This window comes from Rhinolophus hipposideros, assembly GCF_964194185.1.
Source record: "Rhinolophus hipposideros genome assembly, chromosome: 13".
Taxonomy (NCBI): Eukaryota; Metazoa; Chordata; class Mammalia; order Chiroptera; family Rhinolophidae; genus Rhinolophus; species Rhinolophus hipposideros.
The window spans coordinates 62,036,627-62,057,213 of NC_138059.1; the positions used below are offsets into that span (position 1 = coordinate 62,036,627).

At 37.1% G+C, this 20,587-nt stretch overlaps 2 protein-coding genes and 1 long non-coding RNA gene across 4 annotated transcripts in view; 1 reads left to right on the plus strand and 2 right to left on the minus strand.

The window, feature by feature from the left end:
• Nucleotides 1–4,391, minus strand: part of MYBL1 (MYB proto-oncogene like 1) — a 32,776-nt gene extending 28,385 nt beyond the window's left edge. The window contains exon 1 of the mRNA XM_081070366.1: nucleotides 3,910–4,391. Within this exon, the coding sequence (XP_080926492.1) occupies nucleotides 3,910–3,929 (20 nt within the window). The 5' untranslated portion in view covers nucleotides 3,930–4,391. The remainder of the gene's footprint in view (nucleotides 1–3,909) is intronic.
• A 250-nt stretch (nucleotides 4,392–4,641) lies between these two features.
• LOC308506946 lies at nucleotides 4,642–10,714 on the plus strand. 2 transcript variants are annotated; one of them, XR_013994798.1, is made up of 3 exons: nucleotides 4,642–5,515; nucleotides 8,592–8,798; nucleotides 10,525–10,714. It is a non-coding gene; the product is annotated as an uncharacterized lncRNA (long non-coding RNA). The 2 variants fall into 2 exon arrangements; XR_013994799.1 differs by having other exon boundaries at nucleotides 4,648–6,848; nucleotides 7,982–8,798; nucleotides 10,525–10,696.
• The window catches only part of VCPIP1 (valosin containing protein interacting protein 1), a 29,933-nt gene continuing 19,863 nt past the window's right edge, over nucleotides 10,518–20,587 (minus strand). Inside the window, exon 3 of the mRNA XM_081071002.1 lies at nucleotides 10,518–18,677. Within this exon, the coding sequence (XP_080927128.1) occupies nucleotides 17,809–18,677 (869 nt within the window). The 3' untranslated portion in view covers nucleotides 10,518–17,808. The remainder of the gene's footprint in view (nucleotides 18,678–20,587) is intronic.

Below are 20,587 nucleotides of genomic sequence, written 5' to 3' on the forward strand. Positions count from 1 at the left end.
AATTTGTTTTTATTTGAAAAGAAACTACTGGTTTGAAATTGAGGAAAAATCAGTGGTTTTATAAAATTTGTTCTAATAAAATAACTTCAACTTAATCATATTTTAAATCAAAAACTGCATTAAGTCTGAAATTTTTATCATCAACAAATACATCTTTATTATATCATCTTGACAGGATTTTGCATTTTTTAAAAAGTCTAATCAAATTCAAGGTATGAACATTTACCAGGTTAATTTAATATAGTGAAACCAGGCCACCCAGTGGTTAATACGATGTACTGCATACATGAATATTTCATTTCCAAATCTGGATTGCAAACTAGCATATTAGAGTAAGACAAATTTGACTTCATTTGAACATTATTAATAGCAATACTAAAATAAATACTGAAGAGAGTTTTACCTAGCTATATATAAACAAGAACATTTCTACTTTCCTCCATTTTAAAATGAGAAAAGCTTATTACAAAAGGGTTCAAAATAGAATAGATATTAAATTAGAAGTTACCTTACAGACCATAAAATACAAATCCTTTATAGTAACAGATGAAAAACTGGGATACAGAGTTTCCTTGCTTTCCCAAAACAATATTGCTAGTTAATGACAAAGATGAGTTAAAGTATCAGTTCTCATATTTCAGTATTCTTGCACCCATAACATTGGAGACAACATAGTAAAATTGTTTCCTGCACACACATTTCCACCGAAAATCATCTTCTAATTCAAGAGCTGGCTTTTATCTTTTCAGTTTAATATAGTCACAGGTCATCTCAAGTATAAATACCTGAATCTGTTACTACTGAAATAGGCCTTTTGGCTTCTAAATGACATTTTTAAAAGTTTACTTTTAAGGGTAGAACTGGCTTTAAAAATTAAAATTAATTACTTAATACATATATATATTATACATATATAATACATATATATGCTTAACAATCAAGTACATGTTAATAACAGATATATCAATTTTGCTATTGCCTGCAAATTATGTCATTAAAATCCTAGTGGGATCTAACACTATTTAAAGTCACAACACTAAATGAGCCTTTTCCTTTATGTAAATATAGACCAGAGACACTACAGCTATCTTAAAGATCAAAAGAGCCAACATTCTTCAGTTGTTTCACACCTGAGGTAACTGTTTTACTCTTTTTTTTTTTTTTCAGGTCACACAGAAAAAGTGTATTACAGGATTTATGCCTATAGTCTTATGCAAAACTTTGATACAGCAAAGTATAATTTTCAGTCGAACCGTTAAATGGTTGTCTAGTGGTGACCTTAAAGTGACTGAATTATTTCCTTTCTCTTTCAATTATAAATTAGCTTCATATTTAATATTAAGATATCTAGAACTCTGTTCTAGAGATACCAGTATATATGTGTGTGCATGTACATTTATTCCACCTCAAGAGTTTGACCTACACTGTCGTTGCTACAAAATAATAAGCTAATACTACAAAATAAGCTAATAGACACTTAGTTACATTTTATGCTGCTTTCTGCAAAAACATCTTAGCCAAAGAAATGAGACTAGACTTGCCCAATGAACAGATTTTTCTCTTCAAAACATTTCACATTCTATTATTTTCTAAGATAAATAAGTCATTTATATAAATATAAGAAATACAATTTAGAACATGAAACATTCAAATATGAAGACCCTAAGAAATATACCATTCAAAGATGATAATTTCTCACATCCTCTATCTCAATCTCAATACTCCCAAAGGGAGTGTAACTTCACTTCACTATGTTTAATTACTCCAGACTCTTTAAATCATTCTATGTGTTTCAATTAATTTATACAGAGAACAAGGAATGAAAGTCAACAGTCCAGTTAATGTTTAGATCTCAAAGCTAATAGTATTGTCAACAAAAGGAAACTTATACAGGCAAATTAATCATTAAATCATTTCTTCTTTCTTATTCTACTATTATGAAACACATACAAATTATGAAACAAACAGAAAACCAATTGGAGAAAGCAGGGTTATGCCATTCAAGCATCCATGTCTAACCACAACTAAATGCTGATGACAGCATTAGCTGAGAAACTATTTCAAATAAGATTAACATCAGTACTGCTAAGTAGATAATGCCACGCGTTATAGGCACTTATCACCTTGCTTAATTAAGTTATTTTATGTTTAAAATTTTGTATATTCAAAAGAAAAGGCCTAAAGCTGTACTTCAGTAATTATAATTACAGGAGCTTTAAATATCTATCTTTTCTGAAGTTTAAGAGGTTAACTGATCCTTGACATTCTGGAGCAGTGATTCTCACCTGGGTGAATTGCGCTCCCCCCTCCCCCCCACCCCTGTCTCCCCAACAGATATTTGGTAATGTCTGGAGAAATTTTTGATTGTCACAACTAGGGGAAGGCGGGTGTTACTGGTATCTATTGTGTAGAGGCCAGGGATACTACTAAACATCCTGCAAAGCACAGGACAGCCCCCCACTACAAAGAATTATCTGATCCAAAATATCAATAGGGCCAAGGTTGAAACCCCTGTCCTTGAGATATGGTTTATATGTGCACGTCCATTTATTCCACTTCAAGAGTATGACCTATACTGTCGTTGCTACAAAATAATAAGCTAACAAGGACTTAATTACGTTTTATGCATTCTGCAAAAACATCTTACATATAGCAGATGCTTGATAAATGAGCAAAGCGCATTCATTGCCAATTTTTGTGTATTATTGACAATTTTTAACAGAAATCCTCAATTAATCAATCCTGATACTAAATTTCAACTTAAGAAATACAAAGTTAAGACTTTGAGTCTGTGGATCTAGAAATAAAACCATTTGGACATTGTGCCCAACATCTTTTCAGGTTTGTTAATAACACAATAAAAAGACACCCTAGTTTTTTGTCTTCTAAGTGATTACTACACACAATTTAGGAGTAGATACTACAATGACATAAATAAAAATCAGACACATAAATTCATCCTACTGTGTTTCCCCGAAAATAAGACCTAGCCGGACAATCTGCTCTAATGCATCTTTTGGAGCAAAAATTAATATAAGATCGGGTCTTATATTACGTTATATGAGACCCGGTCTTATATTATAATAAAATAAGACCGGTTCTTATATTAATTTTTGCTCCAAAAGACACATTAGAGCTGATTGTATGGCGAGGTCTTATTTTCGGGGAAACACAGTAGCAAGTTTCCAACAAAAAATGTGCCCTACCTCTGTGCAACTTACCTAGTTACAGTCAAAGCCAAACGCCACCACTCCAAATATTAAGTGAATCAGACACATTGTTTTATTTGAAAATCAAGCTACTGGTAGTAACAATGTGACATCTTACCGATAGAAGATAGTTAAAGTGTATACATAAAGCTGAGAAAATGAGTATGGCGATTACAGAAAACATCAACAAGGTCCTCTCAGCTGTTCCTCCGCAGATTTTCCAACACCTTTCAGGTCGCAATAACGGCAGAGGGGTCTCTGCCCGGGTTGGTCACCAAGTTCCTATTTTTACTGACACAGTAATTCATAAAAAGTGAGTCACTCTGAACACCATTTTCAAGTCACCCAGGCAGAACAGTATCACTTTTCTCCGCGTAGCGTATTCCCCAAAAGCGCACGGAGTTACCAGGCAAGGAACTCCCACCAACAAGTGGCTGGGAGAGAGTATGGGGAGAGAATCAACTCCAAGGAGCAACCTGGGCATGTTACTCACTTTCTGCGTCTTAAACTCACGGGTCCCCACTCTGCACACGTCACGGCCGCTCTCCGGCCAGCTGGGCCGAGGCGGCGGGAGAGCAACGGGACAGGAAAAAACCTGTGCCCCGGCCGGGGAAGGCCTGGTGGGGAAGCCGCAGGAAAGGCAACGCGAATCTGAGCCGAGACTGTGCCGACAGGCCTGGGCGAAAGGGATGTCACCCACCTGCGCGACCTCTTCGCCATCCTTCAAGTACCGCATAGGCGCGGGCTGGGCGGGGACGCAGTTCAGCCTCCTGCAGCCTCCGACGAATGCTCCTTATCCCCGACCCTCCCGCCGCTTTCCTCGCTCCCTGTCCGAGGAGGCCGAGTGCGGAACGCTAGTCCCCCGCAGGGGGGGACTGAGGGACAGAGGGGCGGACCGCGACCCGCCCCCGGTCCGCAGCGCCGCTCCTAGCCCCGGCCGGGTCGGGTCCAGGATGCTCCCAACATGTCAGCAGGCGCGCTCGGGCCCTCGGCCGGCCCCCCCCGCCGCCTCTAAGCCTCGTAGCCGCGGGCGCCGACCCCCGCCCTCTCCCCGCCGCCAGCAGCTCTGCACGGCTCGCAGACTCCTGCAGGGTTTTGTCCGCACCGCCGAATCTCGCGCCCAGCCTCACTCCGGAGCCACCGTTTGAATCTGCGCACGCGGCCCCCAACCCCATTGGCTGTGGCGGCCGCACGCGGGGGACAAGGGCGGGGCCGGGAGAGCGCGCGCGACTGGGGGCGGGGCCGGGGAGCTGGAAGCCCGGCCTGGAACTCGCGGGAGTCGGGGACGGAGCCGGGAGGCCGGGGCTGGGGCCGCAGGGGGGGCTCGCGGGGCTCGCGTGACAGGCCCCATCGCGCGCCGAGCGGCGCAGCGCGAGGGGGCAGGACGCCGGGCCACGCGGGGGCTGCTGGGAAAACGAGTTCCAGCGCTCGCGGAGAGGCGGGTCCGGAAGCGGCGAGCGGATCCCAAACTTCCCGGGCTGTGCGGGCCATGTCTCCGCGCGGGGCCTCCGAGGGTCTCGCGGGGGACGGCCCTGCAACCTTTTCTGGGCCACCGCTCCGCAGTCCTCGGGTGCATCCCGCCACGCTACGCAGTCTTCCGAGACACATCCAACCATCACCTTTGGGCTGCCGTTATTGTTTAAGTAACAAGGTGAGCTCCCAGACGTCATGACGACTGCAGTAGCGAAGACTCTGTGGCAGGAAACTGCGTATCAAGAATGAGCAAAAGTGTGACAGGTGAAAAAAAAGAAAAAAAAGTTTTTAGCCGGAGACGTGCTTAGAACGGATCAGGGAAATAATCCAGGTCTGCGGCTGGTCTGCAAATGCTTAAGCTTCCCCCCCCCACCCCCACCCCCGGCTCTGCGGGAAGTGACTGATGACTGACGCGCACGGGGAAGGAGCCCTGATGCGGGAAGACTGGAGCGGCCTGGGGATTTAGTCTCGATGAACGAGTACGGTGGACGCCTCCACAGTGGAAGCTCACCTTTCTTCGCAGGAGAGGGGAAGGAGGGGGAGCCGCCCCCGAGGAGCGTTTTACTGCTCAATTCAAGTGGCATTAAAATAGATTTAACGACAGTAACCATTTAGAAATGGTAAAGAATCCAGATTTGCAAGGTAACATGCTCTACTGCATCGAACGATAAACCACACGTTAATATTATAACAGACTTTAACATTTTGCTATTTTGAAACTTGACGCATCAATTTTTGCAAATCAGATGCAGGTGCAAATGTGACTTAAGAGCTTGCATGCACTATTTTCAAAATGTAAAACATCCGGCTTTTTATAGTTCCTTGTTCTCAAGGTAAGTCTTCTGGGAAGGTGGACAGCCTTTCTTTTAATATCATTCCTTACTGTGTGGCTCCTTCACTTTAAAAAAAAAAAACTAATTTGGAAAGGAATGTCATTTGAAGACTCTTCTTACTTCTGGGTCATACATAACTCTGCTTATTTAATATCCTCACAGGAAGCAGAGTTTCTGCTATATTTTAGGCTACATCAGTTTTATACAGAACTTTTTTTTTAGAGCTTGAAGGCAGGTATTTTAGATGTGACAGTAAACTGAATCCCCCTCAGTTTAGAGGTAGAGAAAAACATAATTCCACAGAAAGATAACATGTAAATTGCAAATTCATGTAAAACAGTTATAAAAAGATAAAGCGTGGAATTAAGATGGTTCACAGTCACCTGAATGACTCAAATATATCATATATACTCAAATATAACGTGGGAGTTGGGATTTTTTTAGCAAAACATTTAATAAAGAATTTTTATTCAGTGTACATACAGGTATATATAAAGAACTCTCAAAACTCACTAATGAGAAGAAAAGCAATAAAGGGCAAAGGATCAGAATACATACTTCACACAAAAAAGATATACTGGCAAATAAGCCACATGAAAAGAGGCTCCACATCATTAGTCATTAGAGAAATGCAAATTAAAACCACAATGAGATACTACTACATAGCTCTTAGAATGAGAAAAAAGAAAAGAAAGACTGAGTACACAAGTGTTGGTGAAGACAAAGATGCTGAGCAAATACAACTTTCATACACTGCTGGGGAATGCAAATGCTTATAGTGGCTTCATCTGTAATCACCCAAAACTGAAAATACTGAAAGGGACATTCTTACTCCTCAACCCCAGAGAGTTGTTTTGAATAATCTATTAATGCTTCTCAAGTTTTTCCACTGAAGTATAGGGTACATGCATTTGTCTTAATATTCACAAGTTGTATAACTGAAACCTGTTTGGACTGAAATCCAAGTGGTTCCAAGGTTTGTGCCTGAGAAGCCGCAAACCCAAAGAACACACCAGGTAGCTGAGTGCAAGACATAGGTCTATTAAGAATTACTGACCAGGGACTCCAGTGGCAGCCCGCCGAAGGGTAGTGGTCCACACCCAGGAAAGGTTATGTAGGTACAGCAAAACAAAGAGCATCCCGTGGGAGAAATCTGGCAGGCCCTGCAGGCGGGCTCTCATGCACACAGCGTCCCAAGAAGCCCGGAGACCTTCACTGCTAGCCAGCATACAGAACTGGCTGTCTGATGTGCAGCGTTCCGATGGAGCCAGGAGACCTTGACTGCCTGCTAGCTTATCTGCCTGTGGGCCAGGTCCCTACACAACCCTATGAGGTAATTACTATTATTTTCATCCACTTTATAAATGAGGAAAATTGGTACCAAAGGGTTAACATATCCAAGGGCATACAGTGGCAGAACTAAGATTGCAATTAGACCCCAAACTCCCAATCTGCCACCTTCATATCTATAGGCATTCAACTATAAATACAGTGTATAGTATAGAGACAGTATGATGTACTGCAAAGAGCTAGTAGCAGGCCTGTGATTAGTATGATGTCATTTATAAAAACCCTGGGTGTTATTTGTATGGTTGTGTCTAACATTCTAGAAAATGGCCTATGAAATACACACCAAACTGTTTAACAGTGTTTTGCTTTGGAGAAAGGAATGAGATGGAAGCAGGGCAGGCTTTAACTTTTTACCCTATATATTTTTGTATTGGACTTTTTAAAAGCATAAAAGCATTTTTTTAAAGCATTTGTGTTTATTTTTTAACCTAAAAACATGAGTTGATGCTATACTCCAAAAATGGTTGAAAATCCTAGAAGGAAATAGCACAATATGGTATATAAAACTTGCCCTACATCAGTAATGCTAAAGAAATATTCCTTTGGCAGAAATGATGAACATATATTATGTATTCAATCTGAAAACAAAAGTCAGGATTAGAATGTATCTTGGATATATAAAGGCCTGCTCTAACCTCTCTCCCCACTACCAATATCTTTTGCTAATCTCTAGTTTGCATTTAAAGGTGCTCTTTTAATTTGATGAAAATTATAAATAGAAATCATACTAAGATAAGCAACTACGGTATAGAATTCTTGGTTTGACTTTTAAAAATAAAAATAAGAGTGCTTGGCCTGCAAGAAAAACAACTAAGAGAAAAAAAGTTTCAAAGTGTCCCTCTTTCAACCTAGTATTCCTTGCTCTACCCTTTTGTGGTAGATAGAATAATGGCCCCCAAAAATGTCCACATCCTAACCCCTAGAATCTGTGGATATATTACTATAATGGCAAGAGTTTTACAGATGTGATTAAATTTAGGATTTTGACATGGGGTAATGAGCTTGGATTATCCAGGTGGACCCAGTATAGTCACAGCGGTCCTTGAGAGTGGAAGAGGGAACTTGGGAGTCTAAGAGAGATCTGATTATACTGTCTTGTTACCTTCAAAAATGTAGGAATGGGTCATGAGGCAACGAATGCAGGCAGCTTCTACGAGTGAAGACATGTCAAGGAAATGTATTCTTCTCTAAAGAATCCAGAAAGAAAACAGCCCTACTGACACCTTTGGTTTAAAAATTAGCCCCGGGAGATCCGTTTTGTACTTCTCATCTCCAGAACCTTAGGATAACAAGTTTATATTGTTTCAAGTCATGAAGTGTGTACTAATCTGTTACAGCAGCAGTCGGAAAGTAATACATCTTTCCTGAAATGTTCCATATTTTTGGCCTATAATAAAAGTAGTGCTTTCTCTTCATAAAGTGATTTTTCAGTGTTGAAATTTTAGCCCTTTTTTTACAGCAAATGAGGTAGTAACTGAGGGTTCAAAATGAAAGACAGGAACTCCATCTAAGTTAGGAGAGAGGATACTCAGGGCATTAAAGAAGAGAAATCATTTACCAGCATACCACAAAATCCTTAAAGCAAGAGTACCATTCATCCGTGGGAAATGTGACATCCTCCAAGACATGAATGTGTGTGTTTCTTTCAAATTCTAAGCTTTCTACCTCTCAATTTATCACCTTCCATTTTATCCAGGACAATAATCTATCTTGCCTTTTTTTTCAGACTCCCCTTCTCTTCTGGCCTAGTATGTCCATGCACTCACAAAGGGAACAGTGAATTGGGGAAATTTTAGGTGAATGTATGGTTATTGAAGGTTGTGTACTGGCATTTAGTGTGCCGGTTCTAGGACCATGAGACTCTGGCAGTGTTTTAGTCCTGCACAAGGCAGAATTCTCCTGAGTTCTACTCAGTGTCCAACCAGACAGTAAGGTAAGTGAAAAACCTGATTATCATTATTTAAGCCTATAATCAATTCCTTTTTACATACAAACACAAGTTGCACAAGTGATGGGGTTTTTTTTTTGCACTGTTTTAAAATACACTGAATATTTCCAAACATGCAACCACTCTGTAAACCAGGGAAGTTACTTGTCAGCTGGTTACTTGTACCTGAGAGTGATTTTAGTATAAATCTTGTTTCTCCTCCACAGTATAGGTAGAGCAGTTGATTTTTTTTAAAGAATTGTGTGTAAGTTATCTATGAATTTCATTTTAGTAGGGTATAGGGAGTAGAATATATTGTTATAAAAAGGGGATAGTGGTTCTAGTAGGGTTGAAAATACTGATCTCAATATATTCATCCATCCATCCCTCCCACAACGCTGTACTTGCTATCTTCCCTTCTTCCCTTTCAGTCAAACTTCTTCAAAGATGTCTTGACTTCACTACCCAGCCTTCAATCCTCTCACAGTCTAACCTTTACCGTCATCACCATGTCTGAGATTGTGGCTGCAAAAGTCACCAACCCTGTAAAATCCAATGGACACTTGAAGAAAGAAACCAATCTTCATTTTACATGAACTTTCTACAGCATTTGACTTCATTACTTCCTTTTATTTAAAACTTTCATCCTGTTTTCTGTGACATCACATCCAGATTTCCATCCCTCAGGCTCCTTTGCAAGCCTGCTCCTTAAGTGTTGACAGTCCCCAATATTGCATTTTTAGCTCTCTTCTCACTCTACACTCTTTCTGGGCAACCTCATCCACTCCTACAATTTCAGTCATATCCTGTGATTCACAAATCTTGACTTCCAATCTCAAACCCTCTACTGAACTTCATTTCTCTCCATCTGGAAGCACTAAATACCTAAAATTCAACATGACCCAAAATGAAACTCGCTTCCTACCCACCAATCTGTAATTATTCCTGGGTCCTATTCCAAATAAGTAGCACCACCATCCAGGCTCTCAAGTCAGAATCTGCGAGTCTAGATTGACCTTTTTACTCTCTCCATCCCTAGTGCCAGTGGTCAGTTCAGGCTCTCACCTGTCACCCAGTTGTACCAAGTCTTCTAATTCTCTCTTGTCCTCTCATCTTGTCCGAGCCAATATATCCACCTCTTGGCCACGTGAGGGATCCTCAAAACTTAACTCTGTTCAAATTACAGTATCTGCCTTGGGAAAGCTCCAACTTCTAGTTGGTGTCTCAGAAAAAAGCCCTTCTCATGTGACATTTAGGGTCACCTCAACTGTTTATCAGTTTAGTGAAACTATAGATTACTTTAAAAGCAATTACAGCTACAGAACATATTTTGAATACCATAAACCTTGATGATGTAAAAGTAACAGCATAGCTAATAAAAGTTAGGAAGTAGAATGGGAAAATAAAGAGTATTAGAAAATGTAGAAATGCTAATTTCCTCGTTTTACATACTGAGAGTTAAGAGATGTCTAAAACTGATGGCTCAATAAACAGAGCCTTATATATATTATACAGTTATAAAGATAACCTAAAAAGGGTAAGAGAACTCATATTTTGAAATGGAGAAATAAATACTGTCTAAAGTTGCTAAATCAAGAGATTAGATCTGTATATATCATATTTAGGTTATGGAGGTAACCACCAAAAGATAAATGATTGATTTGGCAATTGAGATGGGGGAGCTGGTTGTCTTTCTATAGCTTTTTTTTTTTTTTTTTTTTTTTTTTTTAAGGAGGGCGCATCTCAGTGGCCCATGCGGGGATCGAACCAGCAACCTTGCATTATCAGCACCTCGCTCTAACCAACTGAGCTAACCGGTCACCCTGAATTTTTTTTTTTTTAACCATATATATATTTTGTGAATGCTTTGAGAATAACTTTAAAATTAAAACAAGGCCTATTTCAATGAAAACTTTTAGACTACGTTTTCAGCTATTGCTTTAATTTTTCTACTCACTTCACTGTACCAAAAATAGATTTAATAGCATTATAAAGTTTACTAAAGAAAAAGACAAATCACTTGGCATAAGGGAACAAAATTATAAACTTGAAAAGCAATATTGTAAGCACAACTTATGTATCCATTGGTTACTAGCCACTTAGGCAGCACTACTGCTTAATGGAAACAGAGGTGACAGATACTGGGGCAGAGCCATGAGAAGCTAGAAGAAATATAACTAATCTTTCTATAGTCCCAGTAATGTTGAAAGAAATCAAATAATTCAGAGATTCTAGCTAATTTGATTCTTCACTATTTTGCTTACATTTTTATTATGTATCTATGCACCTAATTTACACTGGTCAGATTCAGTAGCAGAGATACCTTTTAGTTTCAAAAGATAAGCTCATGTCTCTGAACTTGGGTTTTATACAGTGAATTTAGAACTCATTCTGATACAGTTGACTCATTTTTCCTTAGCAACCCTATTTGTACAAGCCTTCTTAAACTTCTTCATCCTTACGCATTCAACTGGATCACCACTCTCTTACAGGATTTGGGATCTAGTGTGGCAGACATAAGCGTCCCACTTAATTGTGCTTGATGGAGCGGCCTAGTAAATATTTTTAGAGGTGCTGCATCTTGCCAATTTAATTTTTAAACATCTTATTCTTTAGGTCTTAACAAAGTACCTGACAGATCAAAACTTGATAGACTACCACGCACATGATAGATGTCATAGAAATAAGCTTTCTAGGTGATATGCACATAGCCCACGAACTGTACTTTGAGAAACATCACATTTAAGGAACCTTTCCACCAAAGCAACAGACCCGCTTAGTAAATGACAATAATTATTCTAGGTTCTTGACATGAGGCAATTGGACTTTTTTCTAACCAGTGATTCTCAAATTTACCCAGTTTAATCATCTAAGAAATTCTGAAACCCTTAAAGCACTTCCACATTTGGAGAAAGAAAACAAACCCAAGGAGGTAAGAACTTGGAGGATTGGGGTTCAGGAAGGGAACTTACAGGAAGTGAAATTAAAGGTAGGTACTAGGCATTGAAGTCAGTTCAAACCAGGTTGATACGCCTGAAAACAAGATAAACAATAGATGTTTGCAAAGACTTGTGTGATCTTAATTTAGTGCTTAATAAACAGTTTTAAATGAATGAATAATTCAGTATGTTGATTCCATAAATCAAATATAAAAAGAAGTCATTCTTTTACAGGTAGACCTCATACATGTTTTTTTCTATACATAGAACTGACACACAGGAATAATCATCCCAGATTCTCACACAATTTATCTGTTTTTAGATAATTATGTGGTATGACAAATGATTAAAAATGACTATGCAGTCAGAACTGCAGTCACTGGAGTCTGAAAAGGCACCAATAAAAATAAAATCCATACTGAACTGTCATAAGTAGGATGTTTATGTTATTCACTGAAGAGTTTTTGAGAGCTCTTAATTATATGGTATATACCCACGGGCAGCATGTGGAAGACCTCAAGTCCAACTTTGGAACAAGTGTAGCCAAAGCGTAAAGGAAAGGTACTTATGTTTAGTTTGCTTGGAGCTCACACCCATGTCACTTGTCCCGTCAGCACTACGCTGTCAGCAGGTGAGACCATGATGACATGATTAAGCAGAACAAGAGGGTAACAACTGTAGAACCACAAGGTTTTAGCAGAAATGGAGGCCGTGAAAGGCTCTATGACTTGCCTTAGGTCACAGAACAAGTCAGTTGCAGAGCACAGACTGTCAGTTCTCCAGATTTTCAGTGTTGCCTGTGGTCACAAAGCTCCCTGTAAATATCTGAACATACAACCATTCAGTTTTCAGTTCATTAACCACAAAGCAGGTTTTAACTTAATGAAACAATTTAAATGTGTGCCCTATACGTGAGGATGTATTGCACATAAATTGTAACTAAATTCTACTGAATTATTTTTATACATAGTATCAACAGTATCAAACACTATGTTAGGCACTGTTCTAATCATCTGTCAGGTATTAATTCATTTACTCCTCACAATAACCCCAGATGTCATGGTCGTCTTCTCAGAGAAGAAAGTGAAGTAGAGAGAGGTCAGGCAGTAAGCGGTGTGCCAGGACTCAGCTCTAGTAAGTCTGGTGTCTAGTCTTACAGTAGTTAGAGGCTGTGCTCTAACTACGAAGTTAAACAGTCCAACACGACGAATACTAAGCATATATATTCAAACTTAAAAGTAAACATGTCATGTTGATTGCTAAACTACACAAATGTAATTTAGTACTATTTTCTATATTTCCCTTCATTTCTGCATTATCTCTAACCAGTATTTTTTAAGAAGCAGCACAAAACCAAATTATCGTTATTAGAACATCTTTGTTCTTTAAATCCTCAGTAAGCATTACATGACTCAACTATGTAATATGTTTAGAGAAATTTTGCTCACTCTTTTTCTAATTGCATCCATTTCATTTGCATTGAAATCTGCATTAAGGGGAGAAATTACTTCCCCTATGTGATGTCTCACTTAAGGAAGTTTTTAAAAAAACTTTATTATACCAAGAATTCCTTTATAAAACTGAATTATATTTTCATGCATTATAACATGAAGGTGTTTAATTCCAGGAAACTAAATAAAAAATTACTTTAAAAAGCTAATGTGGAGAAGTTGAGGGGAAAATCAGTATGTATTTTTATTATTGATATAAAAGAAAATTTCGAATACTGTACAGTGAGGTGTGCTGGAGAACACTATAGTTATAATACACTATTACCAACTATTACTCTAATATATACAGCAATCACAAAACCAGAAAATAATGGGTAACAGCCAGTGCCTTACGGATAATGTAACATCTATACTATTTTATTGAGCAGTTAAAGCACTTGCTATTTTTCCCAAATATTTACACTATTGCCACTTAGTTTTACATATTCTAAATACATTTCCCTCCAAAAAGTAGACTCTTCAGCTCTTGGCACTAATTCTTAAAGTCAAATCAACCTAAAAATATTGAAAACCTTTTAATTCTTTTATTGCTCTACCACAGGCATCAAGGCTCAAGAAGGGACTTGTGCATTCTGAAGAAAAGTATGCAATACCTTGAAATTTTAAATATTTATACTCACAAGCAAATAACATCAACTAAAGCTTTTTTTAGTAGTTTTCCTTTCTTTTACAAGAGAATAATCATTGTATTAGTATTATACTACAAAAGCATGTAACTCCATAATTTAAAAAATTAAATGTCAAATATACAAGTAATAGCATTTTCTCCAATAATTCACAATTTTTACAGTTTCTGCTATTTGGAACAAACATTAAAATTCCCACGATTTAAGTATTATTAAATATGAATTGAAACAGCATCTCAGAGAATTCTATTAAGAATGGCAGAACTTACAATGAACTATAAATCTTACATGGGTGATATAGCTTCCCTTTATTATTCAAGTAAACATTCTACTATGGTATGTTTTCAAGTGAATAGTAATTTTTTTAATTGTGAAGAGCCTTGAGGTTGTACAATTTTGTTAAATTATATGGTAACCTTTAAATGTAGGATATGTCTACCCACCTTAGAGCATGTATCTTACTACTACTATTAAAAAGTTCATTTTAAATTCATATTAAGATGAGTGAAGTTTAATCTGATTTTGCAAAGGCTTTTATGAAAATCTTAATATGGAAACCTTGTTTGGAAAACTCACGAAACTCTCAAAATCTGCTTTGCAGTATTTAAAGTGTGGGCCAGTTAAAATTCCTATTGAAAATGAAGACAAAACTGTACTTATACTCTGAAATAAACATTTTGATATTGTTATTATATTGACCAAAGCATAATGACAGAAGATATAAGTTTATTTCATATCTAAAGGGATTAATGAGGTCTACATTTTTGGAGAAACGTTCACTAGCAGGCAGTATTACCAGGTAACTATTTAAAATACATTTTATAAACTTTGCAGTTAGTAGTAACAAGTGATGTCAGTTCAATTGTCAAAAACCTGTCATTAGTAGTATATGAGCTGCTAGCAAGTGATCTTCCCTGAGGTAAGAGACCATATGCAAAAATGTATGCTCATTTCCAATGAAGTTACTCAAAAATAATGGCAATTAGGACCTGTGGCTGGGAATCAGACGCATTTCAGATTGGTATCTTAATAGCAAGCAGCAGGTTTGACTGTAAAACCAAACTAAAAATCATCAAAAGATATAAAGCAAATTTCAGTCGATAGCATTCACTAAATTTCTCAGGTCATTATCCTAACATTTTCCAATAAAATATCTGAAACATAGTGAAAGGGGGGAAATGGGCCTTAGGCTTCTCTTTAACTAGTTCCTGAGTAACCATATCCTGGAGTTCATTATATTCCAGCTCATATTTGGCACTTGTCTTGTTTTCTTCAGTTTCAACCAGTTTCTCATTACCAGTATGCTAGTCATACACCATCTTCAATTCTACTGGGACTTAGGGTCATCAATTCAAACTTGGTATGATTAATTATAAAATGGATTACTGAAGAATTTACAATTTATTTAATTATAGGATTGAATTATAGTTATAATGTTACATCTAGGGCTAAAAAATATTTTGACTGATTTATGATCTCTAGCGTGGACTCAAAAGTTGTGATCACAAATAGCAGTACTAAAAAATAATTTTACAGTCCTGCATTTGATTGATAACCATATGGAAGAACGATATTTAAGAACTTAAATTGTGTTCTAAAACTTCTTCGTAAGGATGGTACCTGGCCCACCTCTCAAAAACCATTAATTACCCCAACCAAATTTCAGCAGCTTTAAAATAATTTCAAGAAATCTAATCATTCTCAGAATCAAGCCTGTTTTCTTTATTAAGGGAGAACCCAAACTATAATAAATATTCATGTTACTGGCTCCTAAATAGCATTGCTGTGGCAAGAAATTAATAGTGTTGTCAGAATTAACCAGCCCTTCTTCTAAATGTTCCCAGGTATATTCTAATTTGACTAAATGAAAGTATTTAATATAGGGAGATTGAATTTGTGTCTGATGTTTTTACTTTATGCTATGAGAGTATATTTGTCAGTTATTTACTAAACATACCAAGCCACAGGTGAAGAAAATATTTGTTAAAAGTGATTATGTCATTTACCTAGAAGCAGTGCATTTGCTTGTTAAAGTTTTCTTGTATTTAAACTAAAAAAGTGGGGGGGCATTCTTCAGTGGCTGAAAAAGCCAAAAATAATTATAGTGGTTAGTGATATTTGTAATTTTTAGTTTAAGACACACAGAAGTCACCTACACTAACTGAAATGGGAAATATTATTAGGTACTGCAGTTCTTTATGCAAAACTAGTGCAGAATATAAAAGTTGTATATTTTCCTGCTATTTAGATACAGAGAAAGATACTTGAAATTTAGAAGAATGGAAGTAAAGTATGGTTTAAAAAATGTGATGTGATAAAACTCAAATATGTATATCTTGTTCGGGTATCACCTGCAAATCTCTACATTCTCCATTCTTTCCTTATTCAAAATGGACTAGTTCCATTTAGTAAGTGGATTCAGTCAGAGATACTTTCACAGAAAGAAAACGAAAACCTCCCTTATTTGGAAACAAGTTAAAGTACTGTCTATATTCCTTATGAATCAGAAGGTTGAGATTTTTAAACACCTTTCTGCTACATTTTCTTAGAATGCAGAATTCTGCATCTGTTACATGTGCAAACAGAGACAGCCAGGCTTTGAATGCTCTACATAAGAGAGTGTATTAACATATATTTTGTCTTTCATCCATTCAAATTCAACTTAATTTCAGTAAACAGAGGAAAAATATGGATTGAAATGTACATTTCAGAATACAGATTTGCAGAATAGGATAAAATAGTGCAATACCAATCTCAGGCTAAACATTCTTTGTCTTTAAGGAATAAGCATGAAAGCTGCTGCTTGTGGAAACTGGCACTAAAGATTTGATGAATACACTATTTAAGCAAATGCCCCTTTGATCAGGGTATGATGCAGTAAAATTTGCATCCAAATCCAAGTGAAGCCAACAAATAAAGAAAACCTTATGGACTGGAAGAAAAAAGGAAATAGTTTTGGTTGAAAGGGGGTCAAAGACACTTAGCATGTACAAGCTTAAATACCATTGATCAAAATTGTAGAACAATGTAACTTATTCATAAAGATAAATTCTTATTTATATATTTTCTGTGAATCGGACAAACTCTGAAAATTAGAGATTAACTACTGCTACCATTATTTTTGTATTTTCTACCACTCTTTGCAATCAACTTTTCTGCAAGATTAAAGGAAACAAACAAACAACAAAAAAACCAACACCTGGGTGGTACTTGACCAGGCCAGGATTCAAAAACTAACGGTAACAGATTATCAGCCACAGAGCACTCCACGGGCTGGGTTGGCTCAGACAGCAACATCACTGAATCACATTGACTTTATCATTCTAGGATAAATATTTTACCCCTAATCTTGCTCAAATCAGCAAAGTTTTTTATGATTACACTCTATTCTCAAGATATTTTCACCAGGAATACATATCTCTATGAATGTGTTTACATCCACAGAAATGTCAGGATACCAGTGTCTAATAAATCCTTTCATGAAATTTAAGATACAATTTAGTTCAGATAACCTTCAAATTTACATAAATCTTTGACATTCTAGTAAATATGTGGGATGGTTACCTTGATGACGTCAACAGTAGCAAAATCTCATTCCCTTCCAGTTCTAGCCTTTTCAGAAATCAAACATATTTAGCAAGAGAATTTTCATGTTTGAAACATTAAGACTTTCATGGAATTAAAATTACAAAGAACTTCCAATTAACCACATATATGGAAGATCTAATAACTAACTGATAGGAATTCAGAGCCAGCCTAGGCAGCAGTATATTAAAAGCTATTGCCAATCACACACTTGCTGTCATGCACTGAATAACAAGATATAATCTTTGAATTATATACGTACAAGATTTTTAATGACTAATCAAGTTATGTGGCCCAGCCAACAAATATTACATATTCACAATAAACATTCTGCCTTTATTAGCCTCTAGTTCAATCAAGAGTGATCCATCGGCTCAGCTGTGTTTGTCATCTCAGCATCTTGACTATCCATTTCTTCAGGCTCCTCCACGGAATTTCCCTTTTGTGCTTTTGACCTTGTGGCAAATGCTGCTCCCAGTGCCTCTGCCACACAGCTATCAGTTGTTTCTGTATTCAAATTTTCAGTGCCACCAGTTAAAGAAAAAGAGTCAGGTAAGCCAGTCTGAAGAGTCCCAGACTTCACAGAACTCACAACTTCTCCCTTTCTTTGAGGAAGATCAGATGGTGACTGCTCTGTACTTTGATCCCGCAAGTGCTTGTCCATTGAAGCCTGAATAGAAGAAACCATTTCCTGCAATTTTTTTCGCTGGGCCTCAACCAAATCAGGATCAAGCTGCCTGCTGTCTCTCATTGTAACTACTCCAGGAGCTATTCGAATAAGCTCACTGTTACTAGGAGCAGCTGTGAATACAGAAGGCTCTGTTTTAGTGGAACTATTACTAAAGTCTGTCCCTGTGTTATGCTTCCTTACAACTGGAGTTTCCCTAGCTCTTGGATCCAGGTGAGGGTTACTGGATGCAGTTCCTAGAGAATGCCCTTTTCCCTGAAAGGCAGTTACATTATGAAGTTGCTCAGATTTCTTTTTCACTACTCCACCACTACCTAGTTTCAACAGCCCGTGTGAGGGACTTGATTCCCTACTTCTTGTAGTAGCCTCTGCTCGAACCTGACTTACAGCCTCTTTAACTAAGTCTTCAACATCAGGACCGATGGGGAAATGTCCTGCGGCATCCACACACAACTCCAGTCTATCCTCAGAAGCATTATAGACAAAGGTTTTGCCAGGCAGATGCGGAAAAGTACAATGCTTGCCATCAGCCATACCTAAAGAAGGGAAAAAGATACTTAACATTAAAATCTTACTTAACAAGTAAAGACAATTATAGGTGAAATAGTGAATTTTCGATAATAATTTAGAGATAGCTTTTAAAACAAATTAATTAGAAAATAGTCTACTTATTAATAGAATTTAATACTATTATAAAAAAGAAACATCACTATAGAACTTAAAATAGTTCCCCAAGGGATGTTTAAAAATTATCATTTTTGCATTGTGCTTACATAGGAGAATGTCCTTATTTTTCAAAGACACTTGTTGAATATTTAAAAGCAAAATGTCATACATCCAATTAATCCTCAAATGGCTCAGCAAAATATATACATATATTACCTATGTAATTGTATAGAGAGACATAAAGCAAATATGGCTAAATGATAAAAACTATTCAATATCCTTGCATTTTAAATTTGTCACTCTATCGCTTCTCGGCCTTTTGGCTAAGATCAAGTGTAAATTTGTCACTCTAAGTATACTCCAAGTATGCAAAAATAAGGGTTTTCAAATTTTATGAAACCATAGATTTTGTATTTTAAAAAAAGATGAAGTAGAGAACTTTTAATGATTATATGGTCCATATAGGTATGTTTATGGCAAAACATAAAGGCAAAAGCAAGCTAGTTAAAAATGAAATGGAATCATTAGTAAGTGCTATATAAATTCAGAGGGGGGAAGATGAGTGAACTCTGGAATACTTTGTGGGCATTTAGGTCTTCGCCATATTTCTAGGTTATTAAGAATAGTTCCTTAGTCCTCTGAAAAAAGCTACTGAGTGGTTCTAATGTATCTCATTGTGAATATTCCAAATAATCAGAGAAAAGAACTAAACTGCAGATGAATAAATAACATACAGTAATTTCAAATAAATATTCATTTCAATGGTAAGTGAAGTATCAAAAATTCAACTAGAATTTCCTCTTGGCACATTTTTGGCAGATAACTGGCAAAAATAGACATACAAAAATTAAAATCAGGAATGTCTAAATAGCACCTTTTAGGGCACAACCCTGAAATCAGTTTACTGTCTACTAATCCCCTACCTCAGAGATCTGTAAACCACCGCCCAGGAAACAAAGGTAGCAAAGAGAATTCTGAATGGTAAAGTCAGGGATCCACTTAGGCAAAGCACTGAAACATTCATTTTAACAGATAACATCTATTGACACTCACTATGTGCCAGGAACTAAAATAAACCCTGAAGATTCAAAAATATAATGTAATTCCTAGGAGACCAAAACCAACAAATCATCATAATTCAATCAGATAAGGAAAATGATGGGTATAGTACTCATTTCACGATTATTTGAGGATTAAATGAGAAAACATGCAAAGCATATACCACAGTGCCTAATATAAATCAGACAATCAGTAGATCAAAAAGGGTTTGTAATTGTTTCTAGGCTGCTGTGATGCTTTCTCTTGGCTATCCCTGGAAAGAATCACAGTCCCACACATGTTCATCATAGTACTATTTACAGTGAAACACTGGAAACCATCTAAGCTTTCAAGAAGAAGAGAATGGTTAAGAAACTTATAGTCTGTCTACCTGATGGAAGTAACATGCAGCTATTAATACTCATATAAATAGGAGAACTATGATACCTCATATATAGAGTAAAATGTGCATGATGGTAAAATAGCAGGAAACAAATCTAAGTACTATTAATTACAATCATGCCAAAAATGTATGTATAAGACAAATACTTTAAAATTATAGGTGCTTTTTCCCACTTCTACAGTGTGTAGACTTTTTGCTTTTTAAAAATTTTAAAGTACGTATTAAAAAATCAATGCAAATACTTTTAAGTGTTGTGATCCCTTTAAGCATAATCATTTAGGTTTAATATAACTTTTTAGTCCTCTGAATTTTAAGAATCAAGGTGTATTAAAATTTCTA